The 26331-nt window shown below is 33.2% G+C and overlaps 2 protein-coding genes and 1 long non-coding RNA gene across 4 annotated transcripts in view; all 3 read left to right on the forward strand.

Annotated features, from left to right (window-relative positions):
- The first annotated feature begins 256 nt into the window (after positions 1 to 256).
- On the forward strand, positions 257 to 4520 carry LOC140048979 (uncharacterized). Of its 2 annotated transcripts, none has more exons than XM_072093784.1 (6): positions 257 to 403; positions 1384 to 1920; positions 2201 to 2263; positions 2469 to 2537; positions 2686 to 2739; positions 3135 to 4520. In XM_072093784.1, the coding sequence occupies exons 2-6, from the start codon at positions 1392 to 1394 to the stop codon at positions 3671 to 3673; spliced, it is 1254 nt and encodes a 417-aa protein (XP_071949885.1). In that variant the 5' UTR covers positions 257 to 403; positions 1384 to 1391; the 3' UTR covers positions 3674 to 4520. The 2 variants fall into 2 exon arrangements, with proteins under 2 accessions (XP_071949885.1, XP_071949886.1); XM_072093785.1 differs by having other exon boundaries at positions 2686 to 2733.
- Positions 4521 to 5953: 1433 nt separating this feature from the next.
- On the forward strand, positions 5954 to 9114 carry LOC140049330 (uncharacterized). The gene is made up of 4 exons (XR_011845230.1): positions 5954 to 6020; positions 7480 to 8043; positions 8419 to 8533; positions 8969 to 9114. It is a non-coding gene; the product is annotated as an uncharacterized lncRNA (long non-coding RNA).
- Positions 9115 to 10757: 1643 nt separating this feature from the next.
- LOC140048552 (beta-arrestin-1-like) overlaps positions 10758 to 26331 on the forward strand; it is a 45409-nt gene continuing 29835 nt past the window's right edge. The window contains exons 1-2 of the mRNA XM_072093295.1: positions 10758 to 10850; positions 20597 to 20715. Coding sequence (XP_071949396.1) covers positions 20654 to 20715 — 62 coding nt within the window. The 5' untranslated portion in view covers positions 10758 to 10850; positions 20597 to 20653. The remainder of the gene's footprint in view (positions 10851 to 20596; positions 20716 to 26331) is intronic.

A 26331-nucleotide genomic window follows, 5' to 3' on the forward strand; every position in this document is an offset into this window, starting at 1 on the left:
ATCGCATAATATAATCGATCGAATATTATATAATTATTCTTTACTTATTATTATATTTTGTTGTTATTGTGGTAGCACTGTAATGCTTTATTTATTTATTATATCTTCTCAGTTTCGATTCGCAACGTATAAAAATCGATGTGCCTTGGCGTGTCATACGTTAGTATAATTGAACTTTCCGGAAATCGTTTGGCGTTTCATAGTAAGCTTGATCGTCTCGATTGTCTCTTGGCTGTTTTTCACAATAGAATGAAAGCGGCACAGTATATAGGTTTTGGCATGGTTTTGGTGCTGGGACAGGTGGTTGCATGTTACGTACCTCGACGTTTTGCTAATAGATTGAAATACAGGGACATATCAAGATCAAGTGAAATTTATTCGATTATTATAGTTTTCTAAGTTTGTAAGTTTTTAGATTAGAAACCTAATTACGGATATACTACAAATAGGCTAAAGTAGGAAAATCAAGTTAGCTTACATAAAATTGTCCAAGTTCAAGCTTACTTTACTTACTACACTGTAATATCCACACCCTAAATAGCCTATAGGCCTTTTATATGCCAAAATACATGCAAATTCCGTGCGTTTTTACTATTATAGGCCTAATACAAGCTCAATGATTTTATGTGAACTGTTTATTTATGGCTATATATGGGGCTAGGCCAATGTATTCAAGTGATTAATTCCATTGATCGTTCCGAATGTGCCTACCTAAAATAAGGTCGTTGGACTTTCCATACGTGAATCATCTGGTGGGCAGACGATAAAAATAATATGATGATAATCACAGAGTCGATAAACGTGATGTGATGTTGTTTGTCTTCGTATTTTAAAAGCTGGAACAAATCCTTCTATTATTTTCACCATAGACAAACAAAACACTCCAGTAACGTACAATTTGACAGCATGATTGCGAGTGATATAAATTGTGTTTTTTTAAACATAATATGCAACTTGTTTTACTCCAGCACATTATCGGTCGTGTAATTCGAACATTTCGTTTTTTTAAATAGGCTTCGAGTATTTTGCCTCAAATTTCCCTGCGAGACATTTTCCATAGGCCTATCATATACCCCTTTCACACCAAAACACCGGGGTGTCCCCGCAGTTCGCTCTCCGGAGAATGTTTAGCTGTTGAACCCCGCAGTTTTAAACTCCGGAGTTGCTTGATTTTACCTTTCACACCAAAACACCGGGGCGTCAACTCCGGAGTGTCTCCGGAGTTTTGCTTTTGGTGTGAAAGGGGTACTATTAATTCACATACAGTGACAATAATTGTTAATTTTGATTGTTACGTTAACGTAACAAAATTGATGTTAAACAAACTGTTTAATATCCCGAGATATTGTAGGTCTATTTATGTATGCACTTGTTATTCTTCAGTCTCTAAAATGGCGAGTCAAGAAGATAGATTCGAGGATTTACTAGACGAATTTAGTAGACATTTTTCTGGAGGCAAATGCAAATGGTTAAGGTGTCTTTTATACAATACACTAAGTGTTTCCACGTTGACAAAAAGCACAACAGCATTACAATTACTTTCAAAATTGCACAGTCAAGTTAAAGGTCATATCTCCTCTAATAATGTGGAAATTTTGTTAGAGATAGCTGAATTGACAGGGCTGGATGCTGCCATAAGGCTGGTTGAAAAATATAAGCGAAATACCGCTGGATATAACGCCACCAGAGGTCAAAGGTTAACACTGTATCGTCAAAAACTGTTTGAGTCACTTAGAGAAGTTGGAGGACCAGAGTTACCTAGAATTGCTGCATTTTATAGTGAAGATTCCAGTGATCATATTGATATTTGGGATTTTGTGTTCTTTCTGGAGGTAGGAAAGCGATTGGATAGTACACCAGAGAAAACTAAAAGATTTGCTAAATTACTCAACCCGACAGCTGCACACATATTAACAGAAGGTAAAATTGTTCTTCAATATTATTTAAAAATGTTTTTAAAAAAATACTAACATTCATGGCTTTTATATAATGTCTGTATAACCTACATATAATTTTGTGGGCTTTACAAATTAGTTTAAAATGACGAATATGCACTTTTTTTTTCAAAACTCGGACATTAATATAATTGCTATACAATCTTGATGATATTACGTTTATCATATCATTGCATTACAAGTATAATGTTGCATATGTGTAAAACGTTTATAAACAAAATCTTACATTGTGTTATATCCCACAGAATATGCAAATACTTTACCAGAGACTGGTGAGCCACAGAACATTCCATCATCTTCTATACAAGGTATATACCAGATACTCTTTTATCTGTTAAGGCACTGAACAACATTCTCAAAAGGGATTTCATATTTAGTACTTTAGTGCCCTGTTTGACGACAAAGACATGCTAGCGCTATGTTCGTCGTCATAGATAGGCCTACCATTGTGTATCTTCATGAAACATCACATTTATCCTATAAAGAATATTATTAATATTTTTTAATTTTCAGAGGTTCTTCCCGGCACTGCAGCAGTCAAAAAGGAGCAATCAACATCAGCAGTAGTAAGGAAACCTACAGGTAAACTATTTTTCTGAATATTTTATAGATTGTTATATGGTTGATTATGTAGGCCTAATCTTAAAATATAAAATCGTATGCGTTGTATTTAATCAACAGCATCAATTGATTTAAGCGTATAAAAATATTTAAAATGTTTTATTTACAGTTCCTTCAAGTACTGGCAACAGAAATTCAAAACCATGGACATCATCTGGTATCGGTATGTTTGGTTATTGTATTTTGAATGCATTGAGAAACCTTTATAAGATTTGCGACGACTTACAGTAGGACCTGAATTAGTTACGTCATGTAAATTCATTGTGAGCATGCGTAGGACATTTGAATGTGCTTCCTCTATTCTTCGACACCATTTGGGGGGGGGGGGGGAAGGTTTTCTAGGTCGTCGCAAATCGAAAGCTCCCATTGTCTCTGGTGAGGATTTGACGTAGATTTCTTCGAATAAAAAACGGTAACATTACTTTGACAGTGCTGAACATTCAATACTATTGAAATGTAATGTCAAATCACATTTGCAATGTGTACTTAGGCATAGACACAATTTCTGATCATAGATAAAATATTTTGTTCCTATAACATGTTTTTTCTTCCTTACAGCACTATCCAAGAGTGACTATCGAAAACTACTTGTGGAAGTAGCATCGTGGTGGGAAGAACACGAAAAAATACATTTACTAAAATTTATCATTTTCAAGTTTAAGTGCGTTGCTCTAACAGACATAGAGAACACTGATGATGCATTCGAACTCCTTGAGTTGCTTACAGCTCCTGGAATAATTAGTCCATCAAATGTTGATGTTTTGATGGAAGCCGTTGTAATCGGAGAAATGGGAGGTGTGGACGAGGAAAGGATAACAAAATTGATACCGACCTTTCCTGGATTCAGTAACATAACAGTCCCTGCACGCCGCTGGGATAAACGACAAAAGTTGATCAAATTTGGGCGTGGGATAAGTAAAGATGAACAATCCGAAATTGCAAAATTATATGGACTGAAGACTAAGAAGTTAAACGATGTCTGGGATTTCATGTTAAAACTAGAAAAGAAAGAATTATTCGATGGAGAAATTATAGAATTCGTTCAAACACTTAAGGACAATAAAATGAAAAAACATGCAACTACATTATTGGGATAGAAACTGAAGAACAAAAATGAAGGAATAGTGTTGTAAAGAAACCCTTATCACACTTCTGCAATATTTAAGGATTTTACTAAAATTTTTAATATTAATGATTTTATTATGCTACACTCATCACAAAAATAGCAAAATTCATGAACGTAAACGTGGAGTTTTATTGAAAACCGGGGGCCATTCATTTTTAAAGATTAGTTAGATAAGATTTATTCAAAAGCGTTTTACCAACAAAGTTAACTTTGTCAAAAATAAAGCATTTAAGAAGTGCGTTTTTAAGAATGTTGTTGTGTAAATAACATACATACTGAATTAACATGTTTATTATAATGATCAGTTCAAAGAAGGGAAAAGGGAAATAATGCGTTTGAAAGCTACATGAGTTCTACCGTTATGTGTTTGTATGTGTGTACGAATATTTTCTTGTTGAAGAAATGAAAGTTCCCACACAAGACTAGAAAAAAGAAAGACGTGTGTTGCATGTCATCAACACACGTCCAACAGCGACAAACACATGACGTAAAAAGATAAGAAACAATATGACTTTCGTAGAATTACACATGCAGATAAACTTTGTATACCTCCATAATGAGACAAATCATGCTCAATACGAACTCAAGATTCGAAAATAATTTATGACTAAAAAAAGTAGGCCTACTATTCCGTATGTTTGTTTCCATTATAAGATGTTTATGTGTACCAAAATTGTCGCCTGTTATTCATTGTTTTTCTTTTTCACTTCACTTTTTATGCTTTCATGCTAGCTAAGAATAACTTTATTCCATGACGTATGTGAAGAAACTATTTCAATTTCAATCTATTACTTGTATATACTTATAATAAAAACATGAAAACAATATACATTTTTTGTGTCCTTTTTTCTAAGCATTTTTACTTTCTTTATCAGAATGAATTGCGGTAGCCTACATATGATGATATTATAAAAAGTAGGCCTAAACACGGGCGCGGATTTAGGCAGCACCCATCTCCCCCCCCCCCCCCAACCACTAAATTTCAACAGACTTGCCTTTTTTAGATAATGACTTATCTGCAACCCGACGGATCGTTTTTATCATTTATATAATATTTACCCCGACCCTACACACACAGTGATGGCGCCTTCCTCGGGGAGTATTGAGTAATTTGACCATATTTGTCGGGGAGAAAAATAAGATCATTTATTTTCTAGTAAAAAAAAAACAAATTAAGTGTACTACTCTTTATTTTAAGTAGGCCTAACTGCGGCATTCCATTTTTGACGTACGTTCGAGGGCTATACACTTTATGCATGCTGACTGTCAGCGAAGTAAACAGTATGTGGTACGCATTTGTCTGGCGGTGGTGTCTCTTTGTACGAATCATTCATGACCCGGCCGGTTCACTGCGGTATACTCGTCGACATATCTGGGCTGTATCATATTACATCCAGGGACCAAAATGTGTATTTTCCAGATTCCAGGCGAAAATCGGAAATCCATTTGCAACTACACATCAACGTACGTTCATACAGGGAAAGGTACGAGTTATGTTCTCACGGTTGAGTTTACGAATTGTTTCAATTTACGAATAACCATTTGTGTACGGCGTATATGTTCGCTGTCGAGGGGTTTGGGTGGGGGTTCGAGTGGGGGAAAGGAAGCGGTTGGCACGAACCATAAAACACGGTCTGGTCACGTTTCTTTTTCGGGCATAAAGATATAAAAATAAATAAATAAAAGTAAAATAAAATTATCCTTAAATGTCTAATATCGTCGTAACTGTCAAAATTTGTAGGGGCTTCGCCCTCGTACCAATCTCGACTTCCCTCCCCCCCCCCCCCCCACACCTAATTTATAATGCTGGATCCGCCCCTGTGTACAGTGTTTACGAGCTCTGAAATCCCGAGTAGACCTCTTGCTGATGTGATGATGCTTGAATATGTTTGCCTAGGTTTATGTTTAACCCTCCGTAGTGTGAATAATGTTGCGTTTAAACCACCTCATTTTAATACACCACATTGTGGGGTTATTTTGTATCTCAGCTCATAGATCGCCAACGGAGGTTGCATAACAAATATGTGTATACGACCTCTCACTTTTTTATAGTAGGTCTACATTCCAATATTATTTTCAGTTTCGATTCTATATAATCTATTTGCGTTCCATTGAACTTTGACTTGTGACGTTTCATCTCCTTTATGACTACTACTGTAGTATTGTTTATAATCCACTGCTACCAATAATAAGCTGCATGTCTGGTTGGATGATTTTGTTCGGTGTGCCAATGCTAGTACCTATCTATAGGCCTACCTCCAGTGCGTTTTCTGTGAATGAAATTGATTTTTTGTGAAAGTACATTTCAATTATTATTAGTAAGTCGTTTATTTTCATTTTCTTATATATGAGCACAATACATTAAGATATACTGTTGTAGTGTATGTTTTGGGCAGGCTAAGAAAGTTAGTGGAATTAGTGGCCTATTCTATGTTGTATACATGATAGCCTAATGATGGGAGGGGCAGTCCGGGCCGGGGCAGTCGGATCACAATGCATTATTATTAATTTCCAAAAAATATTATCATGAATTATTTTAATATGTTGGCATAGTGATTATAATTCTGATTTATTTAATTTGTACAACATTTTTCAAAATTAATTTTAGCATTTCAGTTTTCCCGAAATCCTATTTTACCTTAATTTTCTGCCGGAGGCATCGATGGCGTTCCATACTGACTACTGTACTTTAATTGTGCGAGGAGCTTTCGAATTTGTTGCGGACTTCTTTAATTGTGCGAGGAGCTTTCGAATTCGTTGCGGACTTCTTTAATTGTGCGAGGAGCTTTCGAATTTGTTGCGGACTTCTTTAATTGTGCTTAGCTCTTCTTTAATTGCGCGTTTCTTTTTTATTTGTGCATTTCGTTTTATATTTTCATGCTTTCTTTTGTTTATATGCGATTTCTTCTTTAATTGTGCGATTTCTTCTTTAATTGTGTGATTTCTTCTTTAATTGTGTAATTCCTTCTTTAATTGTGTGATTCTGTGTTATAGTGTGCGTGACAGTTGTGGGCCACCGTAAAAATCAGTATGGCATATACAACAAAATATAACTGTTTTCACTGCTGAGGATAATAAATAATATATTGAATTTTAACGCCTAGATACTTCCAGTGCGAATACAAAATAATAATAATGTACAGTATTAGTATGTATTTTCAAATGCTGCAAGACATGAGACCCGAAATAGGCTAGGCCTAGGTGGCAGCGCACGTGCATACCTAGCTAGAGCTAGGGTGTGTGGGAAGTGTAGCTAGTGTGCTGGGTTGTGTACATCTCCACGATGCCTCACGGTGGTACGATGAAGGAGGCGGGGAAGGAGGATATGGAGGCCTGATAAAAAGTGATCGTAGCGGGGATCGTAGGTAGGCCTACTACTCTAAATCCTAGCTCATCTAAGCCAAATGGGTCAAATAAAAAACTATATTTAATCTGCTTCTTTGTTATCAGGAACAATATCGGAATTATGGAAAACATTTTGTAAAATCATCATCGCGCAATCAAGAAGCAGAGAGAAAACATTTCTTTTGCATAATATGCATGAGACTCTGTGACGACACGCTTTAACGTGACGTCATTTTACTTTAGCTGCATGCGAAGAAGTAGTCACCGTTGTGAACTCCTCATCTTCTATAATATTGTATAAAGTGATCTTTTAATACGCCTATAATAATATTCTATTTTTTTATTAATGATATCCTCATTTTGTCAATTAATAGGAATAATTTAATATGGCAGATAATAGTTTTCATAAAATAGACTCTTTTGTTCTCCCAGAATTGACATACAATCAATGGCAGCGAATAACTCGGGGAATAACTATACACTCAACATCTTACTTAAAGAACTTAATAAAGACTTTTCTAGTAGTACCAAATACAATTGGTTGAGGTGTATTTTACACGATAGCCTAACAGTTGATGAGTTATCACCGGAAAAACAAATCAGCATCGCAGTTATTTCTTCCACTCGGTGATACAAAAGGTGTTATCTCCGAGACAGATGTGGAGATTTTGCTGGAAATTGCCAAGTTAATAGAGCACTAATCGGCAATAACACGTATAGAAGAGTATAAGGAAAACACCAAGAGATATAATGGCAAAAGCGTAGAAAGAATAACACCCTTTCGTAAAGCGCTTTTTAAAGCTTTAAAAAATGTCGGACGTAAAGAATTAGCCGACATAACCGCCTTCTACTCTAAAGAATCCGGAGACTTTGCGACAATATGGGATTTTGTGTTCTACCTCGAAACACATGAAGACATATTATTGGACAGCACACGTGAGAAAACTGAAAGATTTGCTAAACTTCTTAACGGAATAGCAAAGAGTAAATTGCAAGGTAATAGTTGAGGCCTCCTCCTCTATCAAAGCATATGGTACTATTAAAGAAGAATTAACCCACATTTATCTATTAGCCTACCCTGATGTTTTATGGGGGAACTGATTAGGTATTTTAGATATATATTCATTGGCAAATACATTTGGAATTAGGCCTACTGTTATGTGGTTCATTGAATTCAATATTCGATATTTGACTATTAGGGGTCTACAGGTGGAATCTTTGTGATACAATGATAATAATTGTTTTATTTGCTTTTACCTATAGAACTTCAGCACACTGGTCTGACTTCGGGTCAGTGTGATAAAATATATTTATAGTAATAGCGTTTATTTCAATTCAGTCATTTTCACTTCATTTTTTAAATATTTGCAGTTTATATAGATACACTACAACTGGTGAAGGCTACAGACGGGCGACCTACACCAGAAGGAGAGCCGTCTTCAACCATGGAGGAATCCGCGCGTGCTTCAACAAGGACATAAATCTGGTAACAGGATATCTATTTTTGTCCACACTGTCTCAGCACAAACCTCTGTATATAATTCACTGTACTATAAAATATTTCCCACGAACGAATAATAAGCGTGATGTCCATATATGGAACATAGTTGTTTTCTACGATTCTCAGATGAATTCAACTCTTTTTCGAAAATTACATTTTCATGTTAGTTAGGCTTACATGTTTTCATGATTAAGTAGTCTTATCTTCCAAATCATTTTGTATTTGTTTTTTCCAATGTTCAATGTCATAGAGATGGCATTATGGTTGGAAAATTGGGAAAATTAATTAACTAAAAGTAATAGGCCTAAGGCATTTAATTAAAAACTGATCTTTCAGAAAAATAGAAAAATAAACATACAGGGTACTTTGAATTTCACTCTTCCCTGATTTGAATCAAGCTCTCTGATGTTCTCATTTTAGGTGATTGGAGAGATGGAAGGTTTGGCCGAGTAAATGATGAATGGCTGCCTACCTTCCCTGAGTTCCGTAAATACCCCGGTATGCATTCCAAACTGAGAAGTGGCGAAAGTTAGTCGAGTTCCGTCACGACTTCGGTAAGAAAAAGAAAAACCCTATTTTGATAGACTGTGGACTGAAGAGCCAGAAGATGTTACTACTTCAACTAGAGAAGAAAATACGTCCATCGGAAAGTTGGAAAAAACCATAACTACCTACTATAAAGACAATGAAATGAACAACTTGATGCTGCAATTCATTATGATTCCTTTGCAAGTTGTTTGAGAATATACATATATTAAAAAAAAAACAATATATTAGGCCTACCAAATAGATATACCTGAAACTCTATGTTTCTCAAGAAATCGTTTTTTTTTTTTTAAATTGTATCAGTTGTGTCTCTTTTTTTGTGTGTATAGTTCTTGAATCATGTAGGCCTACTAAATGATAACTTGTATAAATAGTTTTATAGTAAGTAACGGCCTTGTGAAAAACACCAATATGGTGATTCAATTAAGTGTTGCATTCGTTTTTAAATAGGGCCTAAAGTTGTTATTATTATTAGTATATAGGCCTAATATTATTTCGACTTATCTGTCTAGATTATTGGCCCACTCTTCAAAATAATGATTATGTAACATTCCTTTTAGTGCCGTTATTTTAAAAAGGTCACAGGTTACATCAAATGTTTGTAAGGATCAGATTGTGTATAACACGACACCAATAACGATTGTTGTCTATTCATCAACAAAAAGCGCGGATTATCAGGAAGAGTAAATTAAATTAAAAAGGCGGGAAAATAAATTGTAATTTTACTCTTCCTTGATTATCATCTTATCTTAATTATATATGTTGGAATAGAAAGCAAATTGGATGTGTCACGAACTTACTGGAGAACAATTGTTAGGCCTACGATTGAACTAACTTTTGGGCAGAAGTTTTTTTTACCATTACCAGAGGCCGGAGATGATCTAGTAGTGTTTACCTTTTTTATTTTTTATTCTCATTGTAACCAAATTGCCAAGGATAACCACAAATGAATTCATTCACTATTCTTGTCAAATGGCAATTCTGTTCACAAGACAATAGTTGTCAATGTCCGTTGTTGTGTTATTATTTTAATCGTATTTTAAAACTAAATTCCGTATTGATGGTTTATACATAATCACAACATCCTTTCTCTTTAAATGTTCGTTGTGTACTGTTTGAACCTTATGACTTTCGCTTTCCATTTTATTTATGCACTTTTGTATACGCTTTTACTTTTAATTGTAGACCTCGCCTATTTTTATTGATCCCGACTCTCATTGGATTTCGAGCGATTTTTGCACAAGATTTTAATAAAGCATGCAAGCACAACATGAAAATAAAGTTTTAAAAATAATCAAACTTTTGATAGGCCATTTTGTAGTTTTAATAAAGTCATTCACTTTTGACAACAAAGTTGAATTGAATAATAAGACATCAGTTAGGCCTATACTCAGAGATTGGGTGGTTTAGACTTCCATCCCGGCTGATTGACAGACTATTTCTCAGGTAATTATTTTAATGATAATAATATCTTTGAGTATTATTAACGTCGGAATATGAGGCTAGGGCTACATCGTAGGGAAAATCACATTAGCATAAAGTGTGAGAGACCGGATTGCGCGGAAAATCCGAGAATCGCGCGCATAAAAAATAATTATACGTCCACAAAAACTATAGAGGGCGTGAATTAATGACATATGAATGAATTTTTAGGGAGGCAAGGCAGCAGAGCAGCAGACTATCGTTAGTTGGTTTTGTTGACGTTATGGACAGGGTTGTCTCTAATACTTAAATTATTCAAAGACATATTTATCAGGTAAATTTTAATAATTTGTTATATCAATCATTAGTGAATCAATTAGCAGATTTATGAGCATATAAATTGACATTAATACAAGGGAATTCCAACTGTTTGCCTGTGTATACATGACACGGTTGATGGTCGCTACCGTCGCATCTGATTAGCAGCAAGAAACAGGAACACCGAAGCAGCTTGGCTTGGTTGTCATTTTATCCAGGGAGGTGTGTACTGTTGGTTGTTGTTTATAAAACAAGTTTGTAGCTAGCTAGCTCATCAATGCATTATGATAATGTAATAAAGATTTGTTTTGTTATTTAAAATGTATGTGCCATATTAAGGTTAAATTTAGGCTTATTTATTGTTAATTAATATCCTGTTGGTGTTTTTGCTATTTTTATAGGCCTAATAATAATAATATTGATACTGTCAGCATGTTTTATTATTTGTTTGCACAGCCTAGCCTACCTTTCTCTACTACTAGAAAATATAATTACAAAGCAAGATTTGTTGGGTCTGACCCAATGAGGTCAGAGAAACCGGATACGAGTATTATTCCTGCTTGACTCCAAACAAATCTGTTATTTTAATTTTTTTTTCTACAATTTGCAGTTATCAACAGACTGAGATCAAATCAAAATCTAGCATCATCATTATTATCATCATCAGCATCATCTTCCTTTCCTTTACTGTGTATCCTTGTTTGAATATATCGGCCAACATGTGCTGTGCGTCCCTTGCGCAGTTAGACACACTCAAAAGAAACTCGGATACAGTGTCCAATAGTTAAAATTCTGCAAACGTTGGCAGTATGTTTTGATTAAATACGAAGTCAGCATAACAGCTAATTTTCAATTATTGTCGCATCATTGTTATTCTAATTAAACTATTAAATTAGGCTATTAAGTAGATCAGTTGCAATAAGTAATTTAGTATCCCCAAGATACAATACATCTTGCATTAGTGCGTTATAAAATATACTCCCTACAGACTAGATTGCGTCCATCTATGGACTTTTATTTCTGTCAAAGAGCAACTCCATGTTTAAATCATCTAAACTTTAGTTATACAATCAATTTTCCATATTGACCAATTATTATCCCATGCATGCAAGTATAATCCCACCCCCAAATTTAGCCTTAATAAGGTGTACTATTATATGACGTACTGCACACTACTGTGAAATAGGAGTGTACAGACTGTACACATAGGTTGTATCAGTAATTAGAGGGTGTACGGTGAGTTAGAGGAGGGTATACAGTTCTACAATACATTAAGCTCTACACTATCAAACTAGTTTGACAAAAAAAGTGTGATGTGCCCAAATATGGCAGTGATATGCTCAAATATGGTAGTGATATGACATGATCATCATGTCCATATGTGCACATCACATTTTTTTGTCACATAAAGTTTGATAGTGTAGACAGAGCCTAATAGATAGAGGAAGAGATTGTTAAAATAATATAGGGTGTACAGAAGAAAACAATTTGTTTCCTTTTAATAATTACAGTATTTATAGATTATCTGTGCTGAATGATTTTCTTCCTGTTATTAGTGTTATCATGGAGGTATAAAATATATAACGTATACAAATTTGTTATACCTCCATGGTGTTATTCAACTTTTCCCTCTATGATCTACCTTCATATCAAAAGCCAATTAGCATTAATTATCATATCTAGATAATATGAAGTCTGCTGATTGTTTTGTTGTTTATGTAATCCTCTAAGTCATCTTCACCTACAGTGAGTTTATTGTGTGATATCACTGTCTGCAGTAGGAGCAACCTAATACAATGTGTCTCTCATGATACCTAAGGGCCTGTTCGTAGGGGTTGAAAATACCAGCTTATTCCCGATTTCCGTTCGCGTGATCCAATTAACTTTTGCCTCAGGCTACAAAAAATTCGAGGTAAAATGTTCACCAAATTTGCAGGTTATTTCAGCGATAATCCAATTATACTCGGCCTTCGAGGATAATAAATCTCCGATAGAGGCAATGTGTCAAATTTTGACAAACGTTCGCTGCCTAGGCCCGTCATTTCTCCTACGAAGCTCTTCCATACACGCTTCGAGAGCGATCGTCAGCTGGTGCTGTCCTTGTTGGTGTAGACCGCTTAGTAGGCCTCTGGTCGGGGAGCCGCTGGTCGGTGGTGTTTCCGTCGTGTAACATTGGGCTCAAATTCTTCGTCAATGAGTAAAATAATGGTCGTCAGGAGAAGGCATATTTCGGCAGGATTATCGGCGTTAAGAGGCATAAGGTTTGTCGCAAGGATAAGCAGTGTAAAAGGTAGCAAGTAATTGTTATTGTAAAGAAAGAGCGCGAAAATATACAACACGAAACTAGTGTGCGAAATAAATGGGGTCGTAGGTTGTAAAGACAACTGACCTTAAAACGTAATTTCCGGTTTGTGATTCGTCGATTAAGCATTTATAAGCGGTTAAATATTTCAAGTACGAACAACGCTCAATTTATAACCTGAGGCATGGGTGAAATTAAGCGCTTATTTTAACCACCGTACGAACACGACCATAGATATTTATTCATAATTATGCAGTTTTTCTGTCGTACCTAAATTATCTAATTTACAAAACCTTGTCTTGTGTTGATTATTGATTTTTTTTTAAATTAATTTAAAATTGAAAAATCAGTATTAAATTTCATCTTTACATTATAAAAAAAACTGTACTGCATATGTAATTCAAAATTATAATTAAATTTGATATTAAAATATGACAAATTGTATAATAAAATTCATTAAAATATATTTTTAATCATCGTCATCATGTCTTATTTTATAGTCTGTAATATCAAACATTTGATCATCATATCATCATCATATCATCATCATCATTGTCATCATATCATCATCATTCATCATCTCATCATCATATCATCATCATATCATCATCATATCATCATCATCATCATATCATCATATCATCATCATCTCATCATTCATCATCTCATCATCATACCATCATCATCATATCATCATCATCATATCATCATCATCATATCATCATCATCATCTCATCATATCATCATCATATCATCATCATATCATCATCATCATCTCATCATATCATCATCATCATCATATCATCATCATTCATAATCTCATCATCATATCATCATCATCATCATATCATCATCTCATCATCATATCATCATCATATCATCATCTCATCATCATCATTGTCAACATCATCATCATCTCATCATCGTCATCATCAACATCATCATCATATCATCATCATCATCATCATATCATCGTCATCATTCATCATCTCATCATCATCATCGTCATCATTAACATCATCATCTTCTCATCATCATCTTCTCATCATCATCTCCTTATCATCATCTCCTTATCATCATCTTATTTTATAGTCTGTAATATCAAACATTTGATCATCATATCATCATCATCATATCATCATCATCATCATATCATCATCATATCATCGTCATCATTCATATCATCGTTATCATTCATCATATCATCGTTATCATTCATCTCATCATCATCATTGTCATCATCATCATCATCATCTCATCATCATCATCAACATCATCATCATATCATCATCTCATCATCTTCTTATCATCATCTAATCATCATCATCTCATCATCATCATCATCATCATTATCATCTCATCATCATCGTCATTATCAACATCATTATCATCGTCATCATTAACATCATCATCTCCTTATCATCATCTCCTTATCATCTAATCATCGTCATCATCAACATCATCATCATATCATCATCTTATCATTATCTCCTTATCATCATCTAATCATCATCATCATTATCATTATCTCATCATCATCATCATCATCAATATTCTTGTAAAGTGTAATTATTATATATAATCTGAAAACACTGATGATATATCAATTTCCAAAATCAATTCTAACATCATAGAGGTTGTACAGTTTAAGTATGTTTGTTTAATGTTATGTAGTTATTATATTCAAAGAGTGTAATATCCTTTAGTTTCTATTTACAGGGATTTTTGATACATTTTGGCAATCCTACGCATGTGATGTATTAATATCTTGATTATATTCCTTCTAATTTTAACTCTAAAATATATAAAAATTGAAAGGTAAATTATGACTGATTTATGAGGTAATGAAATTGATTATGACAGATTTGTGATTTAAGAACGTCATTTGGATTTGGAAATTAATCAATTTACAATTTTATATAATATGTTTTTCTATATTTTCATCTCGTAATTTGTTCATAATATTGCTGGATACTGCTCAATGACGCAAGTCATGTTTGTTATGTATGATATGAATAAGTAAATTAGATATTTAGCTGTTGTATTAATAAATCCATTAATAATAAATATAAAAATAAATTTGATTGTTTGTTTACAGGATTAGATCATGTAATTATGTAATAAGCATTATAAATCCACCTGACTCGCAGTATAAAAGGTCAATAATTATAAGTATCAAGTACAATAGTTAAGAGGTTACTTGATTCACTGAAACAAGTTAGTAGAGTCAAACTGCTAGAGGATAAATATTTTAAGGTAAGCGAAATGATGGTGGTACCATGGGACGTGCTCGACGGATTAGAGAACTTTTAACTTTTCGTATAATAGCCCTCTCTCTGACGAGCACAGACTTGCTTTAGTGCTACAGTACGACTCGAAGACTAAAACTCGTAGACAAGGCCCAACAATGTTTTGACTCGTCGGTGCTTTCTGAGTTAAATACCGACAATACGAGTCGTCTTGCGATAGCGTGGTAGTTTTTAGGTCGTTGCGAGAACTTTTAACACGACTAGTCTGAGTTTACCTTAAGAGGCACACGTTACAGACTACTGTACTAAAGCCACTGATTTGGTTTAATGTTTTTATTGTATTGAATGTTTGTACAGTATATACATCTTGAGTACAGTACTGTACACACTGACTGTATATCAACAAAGTGTCCACTTGCAAAATGTATTACGATATACTGTAGTTATCGGACAAATTTATCAACTTAAAGGGATTTAACTGAAATTCTTTATATTTTATAATCTTTGAATTAATATTTAATTTTTAACTAAAAGACTGTACTGTACAGCTAGCATAATTTTATGGTTTCCTGGTTTTCATGTCAAAGGATATTATTGAAGTTCATAAGGAAAGGTGTGTATGAATTCAAGGAACACTTGGAAATAAGTTTAGTACTGTAAACTTAATATTTTACAACCACTTACTGTATACTATTACTGTATGAAATAGACTTCTTCCAGTTAACAATAACAAACATCCTAATTGTTCAATTGAAGATCTTTACTACTGTAGTTTACCAACATTGAAAGGCATATTAATAACTAACTGGTAAACGAAAGCTACAAAATTTGCTTTTGCACCTAAAGCTCTGTCTACACTATCAAACTTTATGTCGACCAAAAAATGTGATGTGCCCATATATGGACATGATGATGTCATATCACTACCATATTTGGGCATATCACTACCATAAATGGGCACATCACAATTATTTTGTCAAACTACTTTTAGACAGAACTTTACAGAGGTTTGTGTAGCCTTACTGTACCTGAATAAATCAACGTAGGCCTTTTTTCCTTTGAGGGAACAAAAATCGAAATATAATCCAAACCTTAGCATCCTCCAAGATAGTGGTACCATGAGCCATGCGTTTAGGTAGGTGACACATCTTATCCTTCTTTTTTGCGATGTCAAAATGTGAACATCTTTCTTCTTGTGAGTGAGTGAGTGGCCGAGCGGTTAAGACAGTGGAACCGTAATTACGTAGCCATAACATCGGCAAGGGTTCGAGGCTCACTCACTCCATGGTTCTGGTGGTAGAACGAGTCTTCTCGGATAAGGACTATAAACCGTAGGTCCAGTGTACACAACTAGCTCGTGTGCACTTTAAAGAACCTAGTACATCTTTCGAGACGACAAGGGGGTTACCCCGGTGTATTAGTACATCACAGTCACTGATCACCAACTGGGTCCTCTGGGAGATCAGTCTTTGACTGAAGAGGTTACCCAGTATAAAAATGAACAAACAAACAAACAAACTTCAATTTGGGTTGTGCCTCAAACTCAAGTCCAGAGCATGAGGTTGTTGACAATCATCAGTACCATTTTAAATTCCAATTTTTGTTTGTTTATCAATGTGTTTTCAATCAGATATTGTATGTGTGATGCAGCCACATCAACACAATTTGGCAGATTTACTACTACTGTACTGTCCTTAATTCTTGGTCATAAAATTCAAACTCATTAAAATTTAATTGTAAACATTATTCAGAAATGCTGCCAAAATTGGACTAATGGGCTTTCTGTATATGTAATATGTAATATCAACCATCTTCAAACTACTACTACTAGTATCAGTATGAGATGCCAGACTATACTACTGTAATAACTACTGTAGTGTATAAATGTGTGCCTAAAAATGTACTTTTTGCAAGAATTTTTAATAAAAAATTTGATAGCAATAATTACTGCTAATCAATTATAATTTTGAGTAGGAAAGTTTTGTATTTCCATTTTTCACTATACCATTTGATAAATGTTTGATATGTCTGTTAATTTTATTTAAAAAATCATAATTTGTTGTGTACTACTACTGCACAGCATTTTGGCTATATGCTACAACGGCAAACATGTTCAGTATGTACTTTTCATAATGTCTCTGATATTCAAAGCAAATGACCTTACCATATTAAATAGTGTGTAGTACTCGCCATTAGCCTAATGAAAGCTAATAGGAATATGGAATTTGAAGCTAAAAAATATGAAAGGCATTAAAATAGGTTAAAGGTCACGTAGATGCAAGGTCAATACTCTATTCAATTCACATCATGGTTGTGACTTGTTCAGACTATAAATACAGTACAATTATATAGATGATGATAATATTATAATGTCGTACTTTGATTTTCAGAAAGAAAAAAAATAATGTTGTAAATACTATTATTTTATGGAAGACTTTGGATCAGTTACTTTTATTTATTTAAAGGATTTATTTTGCATTAAAAAGGAACGAAACACAAAACACATTTAAAATGAATACAAAATTACAAATGAAAGAAAAATGAATTGAATTCCTTTATAACCCAATTACAGAAAGCCTGGTTTATAACCAGAAATACTTCCAATTGAATCCAGAAGTCAGAGGAATTATTGAATTATTATAGATAGTGAATATATACTGTAGTATGATCAAATAATTGAAAAACCTGTGATAGATAAAATGATTAATATAAATAATGTATTAGTATTACTTTAATAATATTCAATTAGTGCAGTAGCATTTAGTAGCAACTTACAATACCTGGATTTAATCTACCATCTATACAGTTATTCTACACCTTATTTTTGATCTCAATAAAATTAAATTATTTTAGGTATACACTACAGTACTACAAAGTTAGCTTAATAGTAATGGCTCTAACAGACACTTTTGTGGATACCGTAATCTGTTTTTGAGATTTGTTTCTGCCTGCTTCAATATAATAATAATAATAGTTCATAAGCAAGCTCTCAGTGCACATCATTACCCCGGTCATTTTGGATCAAACACGTATGGAAACATACTCCCATAATAATGCAGCTACAGTAGTAATCAGCGCAAGGTTGTGTCTTGATCTAACTGGGTACCCATTTTATACACCTGGGTGGAGAGAGCCAAATGATTGTAAGTAAAAGTGTCTTGCCTAAAAGGATACAAGCAATGCATACATCAATTACTCTCTGGGTGACCCCTGGTGACCCTACTACAAAAAGTCTAGTGAAACCTATTGTACATGTTCTTGAAAGTATAGCTTCACTCACTGTAATTGGTTTACACCTTATTATTTATAAAGCAGGATTTGATCAAGCTTGTTAGAGGTATTAAAACAGTGTTACCATTTTATAAGTTTTATTATCTGCCAAAACTTGCCGTTTAAATGCTGCGCAATATATTGACATTTCTACTGAAGCTAACATAGAATGATATTAAACTGTGTAGGAGTTTCCATATTTTTGCCAAGTAATGTAAACAGTTCCTGTCAATGGCAATTAGCAGTGTACAGTAGATCTGTAAAAGAGGCTATTCGATTTAGTGAACATTCAAATTCTAATATTCGCTATTAAGTTTAGTTGTTTTTTTGAAAACGGTCCAAAATTTGTCACTAACCATTTTTCTAATTTTTTTATCAACCAATTATTTAAGATGTAAAAAAGTTTTCTTATTTATTGAAAAATAAATTTCTAATTTAATTAATATCTCGGTTGATGGAGTTACGTCTTGCTTTATCATCAAGTTGTGCCATGTCAGGTCGTTAACATTTTAATGGCTTCATAAAAATAGGTCAAAATACAATTCGTATCGTAGAACATGTCAATTATATATTTTTAGCTGCGATATTATTTAGTATATTTATTTTTAATTAATAGGCACAGTTAAATTTGCTTCATTAATACTATAGTACATGCAACCAAATTTAATATTTACCATTTTTTTTCTCTCTTGGGAAATATTCCATGTCACACATGAGTGCACATGTCATGCAAGAATGCACATGTTACGCATGAGTAGTCACACCAATTCACTTTACTCTGCTCTAAGTTGGCATCAAAATGAGATATCATTTGAAATGGCTTTCTATCACGTACTGTATATCAGTGTACCAATTTAAATTGTTTCTATTATAATTTTTCATACATGTACTGTACATTTTAAATTTTTTTTCCTTTAACCTCCTTATACTGTACAGTATATTTAAATTCTCATTGTAAAAAGGGACAGATAACAGGGGACACAGGGACAGATAACAGGGGACACAGGGACAGATAACAGGGGACACAGGGACAGATAACAGGGGACACAAGAACTGTCAATATAAATATCTATACAATGATTTCTTAGATAAAACATCTTTTTTCTATGGATTTATTACTTGTCATCATGGTGTTCCGAAATATAAAGATAAATGAATGAATACAACTAGCCTGCACTGTACAGTAGCGATAAAATAATAATAATAATAATAATAATATTTATTCGGTCATCAATGTAAAAATAACCAGGAATGAGAATAGGCTAAAGCCCAAACAGATTCTGCACTCACTCCATACAATACAAATCAGTTAAGAATAAGATAAAAGCATCTGCCATCTTGCCATTTTACTACTCAGCATCCAACATGTTAGCCTTTTCTTTTCTTTCAGAATGCAATATTAAAATGATTACATCTTGTCCAAGTACAATTTCAAATGATCTGTCTATTTCTGTGTTTGAATACATTTATTGATTTAAATAGCTTTAAAGTGTGTTTAAATTTATTGTTTCTCTTTCAACCAGATGTTTTTAGCAAAGCTGCTATATTTGTCATGTATTACTTTAGGTACCAGATGAATTAAATTTACTTTATAGTCAAATATTTAATAACGCAATATTGATAGTTTCAATTGAAATTATTTCAATTACTATACAACATTCATGTTTTAGAATGATGGCCAAATATGACTGATGAAGAAAAACCAAAAACAATTGTTTATACTTTACACAGTTCAACATGAAATACAATGTTCACTGCACATTGATAAAGTCTACACTATCAAACGTTACAGTGTGACATGATGTCTTATGACATCATTACCATATTTGGGCATATCACTACCATATTTGGCCACATCACACTTTTTTTGTCAAATTAGTTTGATAGTGTAGGCAGAGATTATAAAGACAATTTTAATTCAATGTTTGCTTTTCTTTTTAGAATCAGCAAGCATCACAGAAGACAAGAAGGTAAAAACAAATTATTAGTTTGAAAGAGATGGATAAAGAAAACCAGGATAAAAACGGTGCTGATCCACAATCTAAAAAACCGGGAACAAGGTGAGATTTCAAATACTACAGTAGCTCCTCAAAATTGAATTCTCTGAAAATAAAATAGATATCAAAAAGAGTTGCATAGGCAGAGTAGATCAAGTTTAACTGCCTCAATATAAATATAGTAACATAACATGTTTCGGCCTAGCCCATCATCAGTTGAAGAGAATTTTAATAACAAAGGATAACAATAAAATATATCAGTAAAAAAATTACATAATACAACAAATCAGCCAATCAGATCAGCCAATCAAACTTGATTTTCTATGAAAACAGATGTTTTTTATGAACTTATTTGTTGTTTGTTTACTAAAAATAGAAATTGTTTTTTAATTTCTTTTTGTTCGGGTATCCATTGTTTACTTTAATAATAATAATAATAATATTTATTCGGTCATCAATGTAAAAAATAACCAGGAATGAGAATAGGCTAAAGCCCAAACAGATTCTGCACTCAGTCCATACTTTACAGCATCTAATGAAATCATTCGCATTAGTTGAGTGGAAACGAGTATTTAGATGACCAGTTTGTTTATTATTTTATTATTTAGTTAATTATCTAACAATGTAATCCTTTCTCTGCTTTGTTTATAGTTTACAATATCATGCTCAAATAAAATTAGTTTGAAATAAGTAAACACGAAGAGAGGAATCTGTACATTATGTATTCTGTATAATGTCATTATCAATCAATCATGGAATGTTTATTTTTTGTTGATTTGGAATGACATCATCAAAATAATTAACACTAACAGCTTCTTTAACACCTTTTTTTAAATTTTTATTTTTATTCAAAATATAAAACGATAGAACTATTATTATTAGAATATGCTTTACATATACTGTATATATACTGTACATATACTATACATATACTGTACATATACTGTACATATACTGTACATATACTGTACATATACTGTACATACTGTATATATACTGTATATATACTGGACGAAGGAGACGATAATTTAACAGACTGTGATGGTTGTACAGTAGGACGTTCCATTTGCCACATAAAATGAATGCTTTTATTATTAACAGTCTACACTCTCAAACTTTATTTGACAAAAAAATGTGATTTGCCCATAAATGGACATAATGATGTCATACACCATATTTAGGCACATCACAATTTTTTTGTCAAACTTGTTTAATAGTGTAGACAGAGCTTTAGATCCAAATATATTACATACACTCAGTTCATCACCTGCACAATATATTTTCAAGTTGTGTAATATTCAAAAACCTTGGAAACGTACAAAACACAGTATGTTAATGAGAGCAATTTAATGTTGACTTATTAACATACGTAGTAGTAACACGGATTGTATTTATGCACAAAATATGTTGCTAAGTATATAATACATTGGCTACTTGAACGCAACAAAGATATTGTAGAGCATTAACATAACAGTGACAGTTGTATGTTCTGTACATTTAGTTTTGTGCAATAATTTGTGTGTGTGAAATACGTATTCTTATTTCCAAAAAATACTGACCAACTTCCACAACACATCTCATGGCCAAATTGCATATAGAGTATCACGGTGTGACGTCACAAGGATAGAGGGCGCTGCATGGTTGCTAATGCTAGCCAACCAAAAAATGCGTTCAGCGCTACTATGTTGATTTCTATCAAATTATGTATCTTAGCTTGATTTTTTTAAGCTTAAACTGTAGTTGAAGAATAAATAGATTATTAAAAACAAATATTTAGTGATCTTTTGAAATTTTAGTTTGTTTTTATTGAAAATTATTAAGTTTTAAATGACTACTTCAATAAGCCTATTCCAAACCATTTTGGAGTCACTCAGGCTGAACGCATTTTTGGTTGCGCTAGCAACCACGCAGCGCCACCTACCGTCGTGACGTCAGCACCGTGATACTCTATAAAACATGTCAAAAATATATGTTATAATTTTTTTTATTATACTTTATTGTTTGCTAATTCTTAAAACAAATTTCTGTACTCAGTATACAGTATAATGTTTTGAGCTGTAGTGATGTGATACGCGCATATTGTGCTGGTACATGTGTTTACTGTATCAATGTTCTGAGATGACAGAAAACAAGCTATGCTCTTATGGTCACCCTCACCAATCATTACCTATGTATTTTTATATTAGTTTATGATGAAATAAATTCATATTTTGATAATGTGATGTTAAATACAGTAATTTACGCAGAGCTCTTATACAGTAATGTGCTGTTGTACTGTAATGTGCTTTTGTACAGTAATGGTCTGTCATACAGTAATGTACTGCTGTACTGTAATTTGCTGTCATACAGTAATGTACTCTTGTACAGTAATGTACTCTTGTACAGTAATGTACTACAGTACTGTTCAGAAATGTGCTGTTGAACAGTATATGTGCAGTCATTCATTACTGTGCAGTCATACAGCAGTGTGCTTTCGTGCAATAATGTGCTGATGTGCAGTAATTTGATGATGTGCAGTCATGCAGTAATGTACTGACAATGACATGTAGTAATGTGCTGACAATGACATGTAGTAATGTGCTGACAATGACATGTAGTAATGTGCTGACAATGACATGTAGTAATGTGCTGACAATGACATGTAGTAATGTGCTGACAATGACATGTAGTAATGTGCTGACAATTACATGTACAGTAGTAATGTGCTGACAATGACATGTAGTAATGTGCTGTCATGCAGTAATGTGCTGTCATATAGTAATGTGCTGTCGTGCAGTAATGTGCTGTCGTGCAGTAATGTGCTGTCATGTATTAATGTGCTGACAATGACATGTAGTAATGTGCTGCCGTGCAGTAATGTGCTGTCGTGCAGTAATGTGCTGTCATGTAGTAATGTGCTGTCGTGCAGTAATGTGCTGTCATGTAGTAATGTGCTGTCATGTAGTAATGTGCTGTCGTGCAGTAATGTGCTGTCGTGCAGTAATGTGCTGTCATGTAGTAATGTGCTGACAATGACATGTAGTAATGTGCTGTCATGCAGTAATGTGCAGTCATGCAGTAATGTGCTGACAATGACATGTAGTAATGTGCTGTCGTGCAGTAATGTGCTGTCATGCAGTAATGTGCTGTCGTGCAGTAATGTGCTGTCGTGCAGTAATGTGCTGTCATACAGTAATGTGCTGTCGTGCAGTAATGTGCTGTTGTGGATTAATGTGCTATTGTGCAGTAATGTGATATCGTGCAGTAATTTGATGTCATACAGTACAACATTGATATGCTGTCATACATTAATGTGATTACACTGACAGTAATGGGACTTCATACATTATGCTGTCATACATTAATACAGTATATAACACTGTCAAAAGTGTTGACAGTAAAATGGAATGATATACAGTAAATTAGTATGTCTGAACTTTAAATACCACAAAGCTACTGTATACATATAAATGTAATAAATTATATTATTGATATTATTATTACCGAATTAATCAATTTCAGCATAAGATTAAGATTATTTAAGAGCCATTGTCTGTAAAAATCAAAGATTTGGTGGCAGATGTAAAAAAATGGATTTCTCTCAAATTTTTACCATGAATAGACATTTCAATAAAAAGCATATCTACAACATTCATTATAATTTTTAGCCTCCGTTGCCATGACAACGGTCAATTATCCAAATTTTGATGTTTTTGCCATTTTTCACAGATTTTCTATAGTGAAAAAGTACAAACTTGTATACTTATTTTAACCAAAAATACTTACAGTATACAGTTTTTGTTTATAGCAGTGTAAACAACATGTATTGAGTTCCATTTAATGTAGAAAAAAAAGAAATTACAAAATGGAGTTTGGTTGATACCATTATTTTAAAAAGGGGTGTTTTTAAAAAATATTTTTTTTTATAAAAGTATACCTCATAAACGTACCTATAACTTCCAAAGAGGTGTTTTTAAATCAATGAGGTTTTTTTAATTTGATAGTCAATAGGTTTGTCAACAATAATCACGAAAAAAACACTGGGGTAAATTTCGTAGATAGGTTCTGTGTTGCCAGGAAAATACGAAAAATACAAAAAATGTAACAAAATATCAACAAACAAAACACATGAAACACAATTTAAATATGGCTAATCCAATAATAAAATGTATATGTGGCTTGCCATAATGCTACTAGAGTCATACGAATAGTTTAGATAAAATAGGAGAATGTGTTGCCAGGTTTATTTCAATTAATTGCCAGAAAAACAGTATTTTGCATTGAAATATTTAGTTGATGGAAAATAATGTTAAACTTGGAAATAATTGCGTCAATAGTTTTTATAAATTTTTAAATCTATTTTGTGTAAAGAGATACAGAAAGACCTCTTAAAATATCTGACCTTGTAAATAGGTCATTTGAGGTCAAAAGGGGTCAGAATGCAAAACAGGACAGGTCCCCACTTTACTACAACTATTAATGTTTGATCAAAATTTACAAGATAGTTCATAACAATTCTCAACAATTTTCATATTTTACCTATAGTGTTACCTTAGCAACCATTTCTATGTGTAACTAAGGAAAGTAATTAAAAAAAAAACGTAAAAAATGGCGTTTTTATAAATACAAAGAATTGATTGCATTTGTAATTTTTCTCAATTTTACTTCTACTGCATTCCATTAATGACAAACTTGACCTTGTAAATTCATTCATTTTGAGGTCAAAATTTTACCATAGTAACTGTTTCTATGCAAAAATTTCAAAAAAATAAGGAGTTTTTCATAAATACAAAACATTTTTTCTACATAGTTTTACATTTCTACTTTTTGCCAAATTTACTTTAAACACTGAATCCTAATAATCTCAGAAAGAAAGTCTTGACGAATCTGAATAAAGGTAAAAAAATGACCTTTAGTGTTATCTTAAACCTGTTTACGTAACTAATGATATTTAAAAAAAAAATTAAATATGGAGTTTTCATGAAAAAAAAAATGTTTACATATTGAAGTCAAATGACATCAACATTTTACCTATAGTGTATTGTATACAACTGTTTCTATACGTAACTAAGTACAATATTTTTAATATGGGGTTTCATGACTACAAACAATTGATAACATAGCTTTACTACCTTTTCCCAAATTTACTTATCTACAGTGAATCCCAGAAAATGTCTGACCTTGTGAAAGGGTCATTTGTTGGGTCAAGTTATGTCAAAATGTATTATTTATGTTATGTTAGAACCTGTTTCTATGCGTAACTAAGGATAATTGTTTTTTTAAATACAGTTGAACCTCCCGTAAGTGGCCACCCTTGGGACCTGGAAAAGTGGCCGCTTATAATTGTAGGCCTATTATTATTTATAATCAGGTGGTTTAGTATTTTTTAGCATTTTCAGGGTGGAATGGAGGAGTTTGAATCCGTCTATTCATTGGAGCGATACTAGCGGCAATATGGGTGGTGCTTGAAATGCATGCATTTGACACTCTATAGTGGATGATCGACCAAAGTGTTGCAGTTTATCTTTTTGTGGTTATAGTCGTCGTGGTGGGGGGGGGGGGGGAGGGGTGGTTGTCGAAAGTGGTGGTAGATGGGCATGTGGGATCTGCTTAGGTTAGCAAATAAAAGAAGTAAACAAATGAAAGAGGAGCTTCAAAATAAGAGAGGAGTAATCTGTTGCAAAGATTAAAATTCACAAC

Source organism: Antedon mediterranea, chromosome 5, assembly GCF_964355755.1.
Source record: "Antedon mediterranea chromosome 5, ecAntMedi1.1, whole genome shotgun sequence".
NCBI lineage: Eukaryota > Metazoa > Echinodermata > Crinoidea > Comatulida > Antedonidae > Antedon > Antedon mediterranea.